The sequence below is a fragment of the Primulina eburnea genome, chromosome 3 (genome assembly GCF_022965805.1).
Source record: "Primulina eburnea isolate SZY01 chromosome 3, ASM2296580v1, whole genome shotgun sequence".
NCBI lineage: Eukaryota > Viridiplantae > Streptophyta > Magnoliopsida > Lamiales > Gesneriaceae > Primulina > Primulina eburnea.
In genome coordinates this window covers 24,287,418-24,303,080 of record NC_133103.1, presented here as the reverse complement: position 1 = coordinate 24,303,080, position 15,663 = coordinate 24,287,418, and the positions used below count along the sequence as shown (strand labels likewise).

Below are 15,663 nucleotides of genomic sequence, written 5' to 3'. Positions count from 1 at the left end.
CCACTAGGGAAGGTTCAAAGCCAAAAGCCACATCTCCTGATGCGATAATTTTTCGTATATACTCTCTCTTATGCATCACGTGCATTCATGCATTAATTTCATTTATGTAGGGGATTGTTAGAATTTTGATGCTTAATGAATGAAAATTAAGCAAATAAATCAATGTGTTTGATTGGAAAAATTCGAAACAAAGAACGAAGCTTAATGAACGAATATTAAGTTAGATGGTTCTGAATAAAACTCGAGAACAAGTTCATCAAATGTTGAACGAACTTAAAACGAGTAATCGGAACATGTAAGGGACGAAAATCGAAAAAAAAAATTGGCGCATGAACAGTAGCAGGCGCGCCCCTGGGCGCACAGACGCGTCCCTTCGGATCTTTTCGAATTTTCTGATGTTTTTTTTCATTTCATTTGGCATTGTTTGATGATTGTGGTCAGTTACAAGGGGCCAAGGGACACCCCTATGAATGAAAGATCATGTCTTTTACATGAAAAACATTATATGATTGATTATTTGAAAATCAAACATAACATACACAACATATCATCTTTTTGCATCTACTTCTTCTTCCTTCTTCAACAAGAGAGAGTTTCTTCATTTCCTTGTGATAGAATTTGAATATTTGAGTGCTCATTATTCAAGAGTTGTAGTTGTATCTTGGGAGAAGATTGCCACAAATCTCTAGCACATTGTGAGGGGCAAATTCTTCTTAAGGAGAAAGTGTTCAACACTTGCCTCTACAAATCTATTCTTTTGATTTCTTCTTGCTTATCCTCTAATATTTGAATACCACAAACAACACAGTTCAATAAAAATTCTTGGTTGATATGCATGTATCAATTTAGCTTAAGTCAGAACAATTTTTTTGTAATAATTAAAACTTAACTCAAATATTATCTTAACAAGAATACCCTTCATTTATCGTGAAAATGACATTATCAACTAAAATCCATCAATCATTTCCTTCATTAAGAAGTGGTTATTGAAGTCATTATAGTAATTTAGCTGGAGTTACGGGGAGTTGAAACAAATGCACTAAACAAATTCCCTAGCCCAAAACTATACACTAATCAAACCGACCAAGAACTTCAAACTTTCAAGCTGCACTTCTTTATAGTTTCACTCTTTTTATATGAGTCAAACATTCGAAGAGATTGAAGGCTGAAGAGAAATGGAGGCGAAATGAGAAAATAAAAATATAACTATATATATATATATATATATATATATATATATATGTATATGATGTGTTCACGTTGATGGTTGACCAGATTCATAATTCTATTGAACCTGAACTCAACGCATTTTTTTAAAGTTAGATTTCATGTCCAACTCGATCTGACCCAAACTTTGAAACCCCACAAAAATAACCCGATATTTTTCATGTCAGGTAAATTTTTGACACCCATGTTTGAGCAAAGCCGAATTGACTTGGTTTTGGATGAAAACTCGAACGAAACCAAGTTTCACTATTTTAGTAAATAGAAAACCAAACCATTGATAATGAAAACCTAAATGTGATTCTCGGTTTGGTTCTATTGAATTTGGTTGGATGATCGATTTAAATTCTGACCCTTTTCAAATAAAATATTTTTTTTGTAAAATTAGTTTACTATGGAGCATAAAAATATCAATATTCACACAAATATTAAAGCATTCAACAATATATTAAATGATAATAAATAACATCGTAAGTTTAGCCTTAAAATGATTTATTTTAGCTAGAAAAGAAACAATCATACGTTATTATACCCCTATGGGCTATGTCAACAAAATCAATAAAGAAGAAATAATTTTAAATTTGATATTTTTTACTTGAAATAAAGAAAATTCTAAATGTGGCCAAAGATTTTCAGTTTTATAAAACTATAAATCACCCAAAGTAAATATCAGTAACAGAACAAAACCTCCAATTGCTCTCAATGGTAAATGTAACTTTGAACAATTAGTCTCTAATCATCAATCACTCCTACGAGATCGAGATTAATATTTTCACCTCTCCATAAATAACAGAAACATGGATTTAGATACCGCATCTAAACTCACCAAAAACCCATTAATCGATTATTGATTTCCAAACGTATATATATCAGATCATCTCTTACTCTCCTAGTAATCCATGCCACCCATTCCACCCATGCCGCCACCCATTGCCGGGGATGGCTTCTCCTCAGTAGGTTGTTCGACGATGATAGCTTCTGTGGTGGTCATCAAAGAAGAGACGCTGCAGAAAATTGAACCGCTTTGCATATTAGACTTATTCTACAACCCAAAGTGAGAAAGCAACACCGATTTACATTGATTGGTGTTCAATCATGTGGTATTCATGTTGGAACTATAACCAATTCATCGGGTATAGTCAAGTCTGACTTACCTAGCAGCATCGACAAGAGCTGTTCTGATAACTTTTAACGGATCGATCACTCCGGCCTTAACCATGTCAACGTATTCACCTGTTTGATCAAAAAATATTAGCATGATTATGCACTCCTGGCACACACAATATATACAAATTCCTGCGCACACCTTTAGCTGCATCGTATCCAAGATCGGGATTATCTTGTTCCAATAATTTACCGACAACAACAGCACCTTCTACTCCGGCATTTTTGGCAATAGTATGTACCGGCATCTACATAAAGGTCAAAAAAATGTAAATAAATGATGTGTGTTGATATAGCAAGTGGCTAAACAAATTGGCTCGCAAAGGGCTGTTGATCTCCCATGATTTAAAATCCTTAATTTGACAAACAACACAGACTATATATAGACAGATAGAGAGAGTTTGAATGACCTTCAATGCATTCTGAATAATTTGAACACCAATCTTCTGATCAAAGTTCGCAGTTGGCAACTTATCTAATTCCTTCGATGCATAAAGTAGAGCAACTCCACCACCTGTACAAGTTTTTTAACACCTTCAGCTGTGAATTCTCAATATACTTTCATGCCAGACAAGATGGAAAGTAGAATATACCAGGCACAATTCCTTCTTCCACAGCTGCCTTTGTGGCATTTAGAGCATCTGTCACCCTATCTTTTTTCTCACTAACCTCTGCTTCACTGGCTCCTCCAATCTGTGTGGCAAAACCATTTACTAAAATCAAATAGATAACGTCCATCACTGATCATTAATCTAAACCTAGACGCTTCAACATGTAGGAGAAGGATGACAGACCTTAAGAACAGCTACACCACCAGAAAGTTTAGCTAGCCTCTCTTGCAACTTCTCCTTGTCATAGTCAGAGGTACTCAATTCAATTGCTGACCTAATCTGCGAGTATAAGCAGGTCTTGTCAGAGAACCGACTAAATAAAAACGTGTTCCAGGTTCAAAAGAGCGTCTCTATGCCTTCGCTCCACGAGAACAATACTTTTTTGAACATTTTCACAAATATAAAGCATAAATCCTATGTTAGCACTTTATTTATGGCGCTATATCCCGGATTCAAAATGGCCAGAACATAGACTCCATGCACTAACTATTAAAGAAACATTCCACAAAAAGTTTAAAACTGACGCAGTAAATGAAAAAAGAACCTGCTCAGATCTTTCTTCTATGACTTTCTTTTCACCAAACCCATCAAGTATAACAGTGTCATCCTTGGATATAGAGACCTAAAAGAAGAACTGTAAGCTAAATCCATGCAATATATAAATAATATAAAACAATAATAAATATAGGGTACACGTAAACTTGTTCCCAAAATAAAATTAGAAGGTCAAAACATCTACGAGAGAATCTACAAAGAATTTGTACCTTTTTACATGAGCCCAGCATATCCAAATTCACTTCGTCAAGGTATAGTCCCAGTTCTTCAGTTAAGACCTAAAAAAGACAGCTAGATCAAACACGTTGCCACATGCTATACTATATTCATGGAAGAAATAATGACACATAATAAGCATTACCTGGCCTCCTGTTAAAACTGCAAGATCTTGCAAACCAGATTTCCTGTTCTCTCCAAAACCAGGAGCTTTAATAGCACAAACCTGCAATATTAATTTTTAAAAATGATGAGTCCATATGATTGCCCTGTAGATCAATATACTTCGACGTTAAAAAATATAGATGTACCTTAATTCCAGCACGAATCTTGTTCAGTATAAGAGTTGCAAGTGCCTCACTTTCCACATCTTCTGCAACTATCAATAGTGGCCTTTGCCTCTGCACAGACTCAAAATATAATTGCAACAAAAAGTTAACATGACCTTAAGATGATTGTAAGGATCAACGGATTAACCTTTAAAGCCAGCTCTAGAACTTTCACAATCCCATTTAAGCTTGATATTTTCTTCTCATGAATAAGAATGATGGGTTCGTCCATTTCCTATCAGAGATAAATCGCGAGTTTAAGTTGGAGAGAAAGTATAACTTAATCCACTCTCGTTGTCTTATTGGTTCAATACACTTACACATTTCTGATTCTTCTGGTTTGTAATGAAGTATGGAGAAATATAACCTCTATCTAGCTTCATTCCCTCCACAACTTCGAGTTCATTGAACAATGTCTTTCCATCCTACAGAGGATAACTAGATTAAGGAGATATTGAAGCAACAGAGTTCAAAAAAATTAAACCCAACACACATACGGTAAAAGACAACGAATCCACACAATTTACTTGGACAGCATAAAACAAATATATCCATGGGCAATGTCTCACTTGTATTGTAATGACACCTTCTTTACCAACTTTTTCCATAGCTTTTGCAATCAGCTCACCTATTTCTCGTTCTCCATTAGCAGAGATTGTCCCAACCTACGAAAGGAATATTGCAATTGATAGTTAAAAAAAACTATTCATTGAGCACCATATGACTACCACCAAACAAAGATAAAACTCCATTCGTTCAAAGAAAGAGAGCAACAAAGAAACCTGAGCAATCTCCTCTGACGTGCTTATCATTCTGGCCCTGCTTTTCAAGTTTGTGACCACAGAATCAACCGCCATGGAAATTCCCCGCCTTAGATCCATGGCGTTCATACCTGCTGCTACTGATTTACACCCTTCGGCAAATATTGCACGGGTGAGAACAGTAGCACAAGTAGTACCTAAAGTTCCAAAATTAGCATATTATTAGCATGAATAAACAATCTTGATGACATAAAACACGGATGAGTAGATTAAGTAAATCTATTAACTAATAATGATTACAGCATACCATCTCCAGCCACTTCAGTTTGTAGCATTTGCAACCTGTTTTACAAGGCTTGCCCCAATATTCTTAATTTTGTCCTTAAATTCAATGCTCTTTGCAACTGTCACACCATCCTTTGTCACTTTAGGGGCACCCCAACTCTGTTCAATCACCACATTACGGCCCTAAAATAATAAAACAACATCGATCAGCCATCAAAGTAGAACATAGCACCAAAAGTTGATCTGGAAGTAAACTCATGAGAATATGGTGAAGAAAGAATCCAAAACATCAATCTGAACTTGGAAAAACTAACCACCAAGAAACTGCTCTAAACAACACAGCATATATTAAAGAACGCAGCCAAGCACACAACACATTCTAATACCCAATAAATAACAACTCAACAAGGCTGTTTCTGTCCAAAATGTTAGTCAAACTAGCATTCAAGTTACAGAATAAACATAAAAAGATATGGCAAACTGAACTGCAATTTATCATTGCTAACCAAAACAGACAACTTGTCACACTTCAAGCACTGGCAAGAATTTTACAGAAGGGCAACATTTTAGAAACCTATTGTCCATTTGGTTCGCCTCTCTCCCATCATATCATACCACTTGAACACAAAAACAAAATAAATCAATCACCAGGTCAAAATCCTATTTTTCTCTTCTACAACCTCTATCATGTCCTTCAAAGTGTTTATCAAGAGCGAGGCAACTTCACAGAGCCTATTTCAACTAATAAAGAATGATCAACGAAAAGAAGTAATACCTTCGGCCCCATCGTGACTTGAACTGCATCTGCGAGATCTTCCACACCTTTAAGCATAAGAGACCTCGCCTCCACTCCAAATCTGATGTCTTTTGCGGCATAGTTCCTGGTCCAACCCACTCCACTGCCAAACTACAGAGATAAAACACAACCAAAAACCCACGATAACAATTATGAGTAATGGTAAACCAGAACCATTTCAACTTCAAATCAATAAAATAAACAAATAAACGAGTCTTTTGGTCGACAAAAAACCTGCTGGATGCTGCTTCTTGCAACCCTGAACAATAAACAATAATGAGTGTCTATAATAAACAAAAACCAAAAGAATTTCACCACAAAATGTTGAAATGTAAAGCTTCTACTGATGGGTTCGTGGATACCTGGCCTTGGATGCTAGGTTTGCAGCGAAACGATACATGTTGCAGTCTTGGGCCAGAAAATACGAAGACCGAAAGAAGAATTAACTAATATCTGTGATGTGGGGACTTGATCTTTTGCAGAGAAAATTCAGCAAAAGCCTTGTTTGATCTCCTTTTTCTTTAGTTTCAACAACGAGACTGCGTCTTTTAATACACCCGAAAAGGAGAAGGGTCTAGAAGAAGAGGGCTGCTTTGGTTTTTAACGAGGGGTTTATGGTTAAACCCTAAGGTTAACTTGGAAATATCATAATTAATGAAGGGTAAGCTGGTAATACCATATTCACGTTTATTTGGAATTGAGGGAAAAATAAACAATTAAATCTATTTTTTCACTCAAAAAAACTAAAGCTAATTTTATCTTAAAAATTAAATCAAAATATGCAGCGCTCAGCATACTTCTTTTTTGAGTTTGTCTGTTGACGGTCGGATCGATCCGATCTAAATTCATTATAAAAAACAATATTTTTGTCATAAACAATAATATTTTTTTATGAGTTTGGTCAGGTCGGAGATTGGTCTCACAAAATTTATCTGTGTGATGGGTCGACCCGATCTATATTCACTATGAAAAAATAATACTTTTGAAATAAAAAATAATTTTTTTATGAATTGAGTCGGGTCGGAGATCCTATCGGAAATTGGAATTAAATCTAAAGTTTGAATGAAAAGTTTTGCAACGTAGGAGTGTCTTTTGACTCTCCATATTTTTGAGTTAATGTAAACTTTTAGTTCTTTACATTCTTGAATGACTTTTGGAATGCTTTTTTTGAGTTTATAAGTAAGTGTGTTTATTTTCTCAATCTACACTTACACTCAAGATTTCACTCAAATATTCTCTTGCATTTCATAACATTATCTTTTCATTTGGACTTCGTTGAGATTTAGTGATAAAGTGAGTGTACTATTTAAGTTCTTTGGAGTAGTGAATTGATGCTTAATTCACTATTAGTTCAAGTATTGTATCCTAAAAAACAAATGTCTGAATTGATCCTCAAGCACCTCATGTAAATGACGAACCTGTTTTAAGAAAATTATACTTTGTTACATACCTCGGTTTGTTTGTTTCATTATTTTCCTCATACAAATAGTATTGTTGGATTATATTTCCGGTGTTATTTTATTATACGATTTAACTTATTTGTCTATTATTTTTTTGTATGTCTATATAGTGGTGTAGCAGTTTTGATAGACACAATCTCTTTAGAGTGAGAGGTTCATCAACTCAATGAGAAACTTAGTTAATTTATTATCAATTTATTTTGTTTTAATTCGATAATAGACCTATCGTTTCTAAGGCTGATTTTATTTTCTAATCAAGTTGTAAATTTTGGTTTGTAAATAATAAAATTCATTTCCTGTATTTTGTATCGTCTACAATATTTTGTCTAACAATCTTAAAACAGATTCGGTATATTCACTACGTTATTTGTTTCAGATATTACTGTTGATTCGAATGACTCGAATGTGCCAAAGTCACCCTCCAGTTATCAAGGTGACTTATCATGCTGCTACGATGTCTGTGAGTCATGCTGATAATCCAGATAAATTCGACAACTCGAATTTCAAAAGGTGACAACATAAGATATTCTTCTATCTCACCACCTTGAATCTAGCAAGATTTCTCACCGAGAATACTTCCAAACCAACTGAGGTTGACGAAAATGTATGGAGTGCTAGTGCTATTGATGCATGGTACCATTCAGATTTCTTGTGTAGAAATTATATAATGAATGGTTTGGCTGATTCGCGATAAAATGTGTATAGTGAAAAGAAGACGGCTTGGGAATTGTGGGATTTTTTGTATCGGAAATACAAAACCAAAGATGACGGGGCCAAGAAATTTATTGTTGGCCGATTCTTGGACTACAAGATGGCGAATCAAAAGTGGTTATCAGTCATGTTCAAGAACTCCAAGTGATCCTACATGATATTCATGCGGAGTGCATGGAACTGAGTGAAAATTTCCAAGTGACGTCTATCATTGAAAAGCTCCCTCCGACTTGGAATGATTTCAAAAAATATCGGAAGCACAAACAAAAGGAGATGAATATTGAAGAACTGGTTGTTAGGCTTCGTATTGAAGAAAACAAAAAGGTATCCTCAAAAATGTTTCTCAATCCTGCTATGTCTAAGACCAATATTGTCGAACAAGGACAAAGCTCGAAGGCAAAGAAATTTACTGGTGGAACTTCCAAGTTGGGACCTAAGAGAGATATGTTCAAGAAAAAAGTTCATGGAAAATGATACAATTGTGGCGGTCCAGGCCACAAGGCTTCTCGATGCAAAAAGCCGAAAAGAATTGTTAGGTTAATCTTGTGGAGGACATATCTAAGGAGATTTCAAATATGAACTTATGTACTGTCATTTTTTAAGTAAATTTTGTAGGGCCGAATCCAAGGGAGTGGTGGATCGATACTTGTCCACTCGTCATGTTTTCTCCGATAAGCATGTTTGCATCTCTGGATGAATAAAGAATGATGGAAAACTGTTTATGGGAAACTTTGCTTCCTCAGATATCAAGGGATAAGGGAAAGTGATATTGAAGATGACGTCTGGGAAAGAGCTAACTCTCAACAATGTGATATATGTTTCAGAGGTTCGAAAGAATTTAGTGTTCGGTTATCTTTTAAACAAGTATGATTTTGATATTGTCTTTGAGTCATAAAAGTTCGCTTTCCTAAGAATGGAATGTTGTTGGAAAATGTTATGTAAACGGTGGTATGTTCAAACTCAATGCAACGACTATTAAACATGTGATTAATGAAATAATTCTTCTGTTTACTTGTTTGAGTCTTCCAATTTGTAGCATGGTACACTTGACATAAATAAATATTTTATTATCTTTGTTGCTTATAGCACAAGATTTTGTTATGTGTGTGTAAAGTCCAAAATCTGTTTACGTAAACCGCATGTGTGACGTCTACTAATTTAAAATACTACTAGATATTATTTTTTTTGAAATCATAAATCATGCATGCATGCAATACTACAGAAAAATACACTTTTTAAAAAATAATCGTAATCCCATAACAGATAAAAATACCGCGGTTTAAAAATCTCTGACAAATAAAATATCGCAGTTTAAAATTTCCGACGCGGCCTGTTGCGACTTTGATTGTTGCACTCTCAATAGCAGGTTGTCCACAAGTAGTATAATTTGGTGAGTCCGAATATCGTATCCACAGGGAAGCTAAGGTAATTACAAGTCCACTACGATGTCTTTTTGTTTTTGTTTTTTTTTCTTTTAATGATTTGAATCTTTAATTGGTAATTTTTTATTGTTCAAATTTTAATTTATGTAGTTGAGATTTAAGGATCCACTCTTGGAATTTTAATAAAGTTAACATTAATGAACATTATTAAAATCAACTTAATAAAATGGTTCCAATATATATTAAATAATCATATTTTTATTATGTTATATATTATTATCTTATAAGCATATAATATATACCAAAACTTGTAAATGTTGTCAAGTATTTATTGTGTTATATATATATATATATATATATATATATATATATATATATATATATATATATATATATTTGTAAAAACTAAATCAAGGTTCCCACTTTAAATGGTTGGTAAAACCAAACAAACATTTAAATGGTACCAAGAAATTAATATTATGATATATTCATATATAATAAATCAAGGCATCCACTTTAAATGGTTGGTAATACCAAACTAACATTTAAATGGTTCCAAGAATTTAGTGTAACATATAGCTACAATAAATCAAAACTCTCACTTATAAGTAGGGTATAATAATATTTAAAGAAATAAATATAACATAAACAATAAATAATGATTAAATAATATAAAACATAGATTCTTACCTTTAATAACCTTATTATCATGCCAAGAGCTTCACCTTTTCATCTCAACTTTGGGAAGTTAGCTACTCATTATTCAAAGTGTAAAACTTTGAATATGAATTTAACATGCTAATTATATTTAAATGAAGAATAAAGGAAAAACAAAGAGAGAAATATTATGAACTCAAAGGTTTGTTCATAAAATGAGGTATATCTCAATACATTACAATACACCCCTATTTATAGCCAAATTTGGAGAAACAACCACAAATAAAATATTATTTTTTTTACACATAAGTCTTCAGCGGTGTTCCAAGAAATTAATATTTTAATAAACATCACTTTTGAAAATCTTCCCATCCGAATTTTCTTCTCCACATAAAAACAAACATGTAGATATCTGAGTTTTTTGAATTGTGGTATTTTTTTAACCATTTGACCAAGTAATTTGAGAGATATGGCCAAAATACTAGAGCATGTTAAAACTGCCACTTCTTTGATAACTTTAATTGTTGCTTAATTTGATCTCATTTGTGAGAAGATTTTTATATCATGCTTGTCACCAATATTGTAGATATTAACATCAAATTTCTACAGGTCCAAAATCATCTTAATCCCATTTGCAACGCCAAGTTTTTTTTTGTTATATCGAACCTATAAAAAATAGTAAAAAAATAATTACACAATAACTTATATTTTATACAATTTATTATAAAACATATAATATTTGAAAATTTAATAAAACAAAAACTATATATTTATATTTATAAAATATTTAATTAATATACAATTTTTTATCTTTATCACACTCACCAACCATTGCTAGTCCCTAGCAATTTAAGCGTTAATAACAACACAAAACATATTGATTAATTTAAATAGAAATGTAATCAGAACTATCCAATTTTTTAAATTAAATTTGAAAACTGTCAAAGTTATATCAAGATCATTATAATTATAATTTATGAAATAATCTGAACTGGTCAATTCAAAGCTTATTTTCAGGTAGTTAAATGCACATGGCCTTCAGAAATTCCTAGTAAGAGTCTCAACTCCATATTCTCACAGGTTAATATGTGTTTCAATTTATGGGAATCATTTCTCTCATGGAGTTGGAATAAAGATAAATGCTCAGGAAATGGTTTACATAATGCAGACAGACAAACGAGCCAAACTAATCAAAAGATAGGAAATCCATTGATTTAAAATCCAGTTGTTCTTATTATATTTTTTTTCTTGATTTTTTTTACATCGTGGAATCAGACTAAGTTTATGCTTCTTGACCACATATTTATTTAATTTGTACAATGTATTTCTCTCTTTCTTTCTTTTCTTTTCTTTTTTTTATTTGTATTTTTATGAGAGATAAATGGGTCGCAGCATGTAACTTAAAAATTACATAGCTCTTCAATATCTTTCTTTTTTTTTCTTTTTTTTTAAGAAATATCAATTTTTTTTTCAAAATAAGAACACAAGATCTAAACAATAGATAGCCTCTCTGATGATCAATAAGGCTCGCAAGCTGTTTTCTCAATCCTCTCCACTCACTCACAAAATATGTGTGAGTTTAAAAATTTTAGGCACTTTTATCAGGTATATCTTGGGCCATATACTTTAATAACTGATTTTATCACAATGGTTAATCATTCAAAAAGATTTCATAAATCATATTTTTATAGTCATCAAAATATTAAAATTGACTTTTTTTTTCAAATAAAAATTTAAACATCCTTAGATAGATTATTACAATTTCTAATCTAAACCTTTCAAACATGTAATGTATGATATTTTTGCAAAAAATTAATAAGATACAAACAATAAACATGTTTTTATTTTAAAATAATTTTTTTAAAATTTTTAAGTTTGTTCTCCCTATAATCAGAATATGACATTGTCCCTAATGTCAAAATAACTATTAATAAAGAGTACATAATGAAAGAGATATCACCTGGAATTTTATTAAAGATAAGAAACTGAAACAAACACAAACCGATCCACGATTATTGAATCAATGATCCAACTTTCTTTTCTTACTGCTTGATTGCGACCAATTGATATTTTTTTATCATCGGATAAGGCTTATGAACAAAAGCTTCTAAATCATCAATTAATTGATCGGCAGTCGAAGCACAGATGAGCATCCGTCGTGAATTTTCTGAAATGAAATTCTGTTCCACAGCTTTATCAAGAAATATCAACAAACTGTCATAATAATTATTGATATTCAACAAGCCCACAGGTTTATTATGGATATTAAGTTGTGCCCAAGAAATAGTGTGAAAAATTTCTTCTAATGTACCAAAACCACCTGGTAGTGCGATAAAAGCACATAATTTTCAATCATTTTGATAATTCTTTCATACATAGAAGAAACTTTTAATTCCTCCCCAATCGTAACACCTGTAATATTTCCTTCAGCTAAAGCTGTAGGAATAATACCTAAAACCTGACTACCTCCAAGATGAGCAAATGTTGAAACAGATCCCATTAACCCAATATTACCTCCCACATATACCAAGTGAATTTTTCTCTCAGCCAATATCTTTCCAAGTTTATTCCATGCTTCTACAAATACTTCATTTTTTCCAGAACTCGACCCACAAAATACACAAATATTTTTAATGTTTGTGCAGAGGATCCAACCATGTTTTTACTTTCTTTTTGGTCTGCGAAAATAAAGAGAAAGATGAGAGATTTTATAGGGGTAATATATTATCATGACAAACTATGGGTCATAGCTGTAAGCAGAATAAACAGTAAAAACAATAATGACACACATGCATATAAACAGTAGTGTGATTGTGGCTCACAATTTTCCTCTGGTTTTACGTCCAGAAACGACTTCAACGCCTTCTATGAGTCGAGGATATGCTCCCATCCAATTTTCTTATAAATTGGCAAACAAGGTCTTTTTTAGTCGGATTCCCAAGACTATGACGCTCATCTTGAAATTGTTTCCATAAACGGAGAAGGTCAATATGCACATGTCCACTAGAATGCGTCTCAAGAGTCAATAAGATGTTATCTAAAGACTCCTTACTCAGCCCATTCTTAATGAAACCAATTTTATCTTCTCTGTTATCGGAAACACATCCCAAAGCTCTGCATCGTTTGTCACAAGTCCATCTTGCACACTTATGACCAACCCCTAACCTTTTGGCCCTTCGTTTTTTCGCATAAGTGTTATTTCCTAATCCAGGAAAATACCGAATGAGCAATGATTGTGGAACTTCTCCTCCTAGTCGGACCTTAGCTTCTATTACAAGACGAATATCTTCTGGAATTCCTTTTTGCATTAACAATCTCAATCTTTCACACCTACATGCATAAATTTTTCTTAGAACATTTTCAGAAATAGAGGGAAAATATTTACAGAAATGATTTTTTTTTTGTATCAGAAATTGTGGGAAACTGATTTAACCAACTATGAGAGTCACGGAGTACCGTTATCCGCCATTTAACCGGGAAAATAAAAAGATTAAGGAAACCTGAAATAAAAAGGAACAAAATTAAATGCAACATAAAAATTTAAGGATCAGAAAGGGAAATAAACTTTTCTTGAAATATTTCATTTTCCAAAAATGGTTTAAGCCTTTGTCAATTAACTTTTAAAACATCACCATTTTTAGGATTCAATATCCACAGCTCCATAAGGATACACATGCTTTACAACATATGGGCATGTCCATCTTGATCGTAATTTTCCTGGGAATATGTGAAGTCGAGAATTATAAAGCAAAACTTTTTTACCAATCTCAAAAGATTTTCTAAGAATTTTTTTATCATGAAATGATTTCATTTTTACTTTATAAATCGTTGAATTCTCATACGCATAATTTCTGAGTTCATCAAGTTCATTAAGTTGCAATTTGCGCAATTTGTTGCAATCATCCATGCTTGAATTAAAAGTTTTGATAGCCCAATAAGCTTTATGTTCCAATTCCATAGGCAAATGACAATGTTTTCCGTAAACCAACCTATAGGGAGACATATTCAATGATGTTTTAAAAGCTGTTCGATATGTCCAAAGTGCATCATTAAGTCGCAGAGACCAATCTTTTCTATTCGAGCTAACAGTTTTTTCCAAAATTTTCTTTATCTCCCTATTAGCTAATTCAACTTCTCCATTGTTTGAGGATGATAAGGAGTAGTTACTTTGTGAGTAATACCATATTTTTTCATTAATGAAGCAAATGATTTATTAACAAAGTAAGTTCCCCGATCACTTATCATGGCTCGAGGAATTCCAAGTCTACTAAAAATATTTTCTTTCAAAAATTTGATGACGATTTTATGATCATTTGTTCGACATGGAATTGCCTCTATCCATTTGGAAACATAATCAACTGCAACTAAAATATACAAGTATCCAAACGACGGTGAAAAAGGTTCCATTAAATCAATTCCCCAACAGTCAAAGATTTCAATTTCAATGATAGGATTCAAAGGCATCATGTTTCTTTTTCAAATTGCACCCAATTTTTTGACAATTTTCACAGATCTTGCTGATTTCGTTGGTGTCTTTAAACAAAGTGGGCCAATAAAATCCACACTGCAAAATTTTTGCAGCCGTTTTCTTTGAAGAAAAATGTCCTCCGCATGTTTCTGAATGACAAAATTTAATGACACTACTTACCTCATTGTCGGGTATGCAACGTCGAAAAATTTGATCTGGAAAATACTTGAACAGATATGGATCATCCCAATAAAAGTTTTTTACCTCATTCAAAAATTTTCATTTACCTTGGGAACTCCATTGCGGTGACATTTTTCCTGTCACAAGAAAATTTACTATGTTAGCAAACCAAGGTGTAGTAGTAACTGAAAATAGATGTTCATCAGGAAAATAATCGTTAATTAGTGTCATTTCACAAGATGATCCTGTTATTAGTCTCGATAAATGATCGGCTACGACATTCTCGGTTCCTTTTTTATCTTTGATCATAATGTCAAATTCTTGGAGCAACAAAATCCATCGTATCAGTCATGGCTTTGCATCCTGTTTGGTCAATAAATATCTAATAGCAGAATGATCAGTAAATCAAATAAGAACAAAATTTATCTAATGCAAATATTACAGCAAGTAGTTCTTTTTCAGTTGTGGAGTAATTCATTTGAGCATTGTTTAAATTCTACTTGCATAATATATCACGTAAGGCTTACCGTTTCTTCTTTGACCCAGTACTGAACCGACTGTATAATCACTCGCATCGCACATGATTTCAAATGGTAAATACTAATCAGGAGGTTGCATGATAGGAGCAGATGTCAAATGTCAAATGATTTTATCAAAAGCATTTTGACATTCTTGAGTCCACTCAAATGCAGTGTCTTTTGTTAAGAGGTTACAAATGGGTTTAGAGATTGAACTAAAGTCTTTTATAAACCTCCTATAAAATTCAGCATGTCCCAAAAATGAGCGAATTTCTTTACTGGTTTTTGGAGGGGGTAAATTGGCAATGACATCAACTTTGGCTTTATCAACTTCAATTCCATGAGA

General features: G+C 32.8%; 1 protein-coding gene across 1 annotated transcript; it reads right to left on the bottom strand.

Moving 5' to 3' along the window:
- Positions 1 to 1,897: 1,897 nt before the first annotated feature.
- LOC140827425 (chaperonin CPN60-2, mitochondrial-like) lies at positions 1,898 to 6,515 on the bottom strand. Its single transcript, XM_073190092.1, is given in 19 exon segments — positions 1,898 to 2,228; positions 2,379 to 2,457; positions 2,531 to 2,636; positions 2,799 to 2,902; positions 2,982 to 3,081; positions 3,183 to 3,278; positions 3,544 to 3,621; positions 3,764 to 3,832; positions 3,916 to 3,996; positions 4,082 to 4,171; positions 4,248 to 4,334; positions 4,420 to 4,524; positions 4,669 to 4,764; positions 4,882 to 5,057; positions 5,168 to 5,183; positions 5,185 to 5,328; positions 5,921 to 6,052; positions 6,176 to 6,200; positions 6,304 to 6,515. Coding segments are annotated over 19 exon segments (1,737 nt in total). The 5' UTR covers positions 6,342 to 6,515; the 3' UTR covers positions 1,898 to 2,113.
- Positions 6,516 to 15,663: the final 9,148 nt, after the last annotated feature.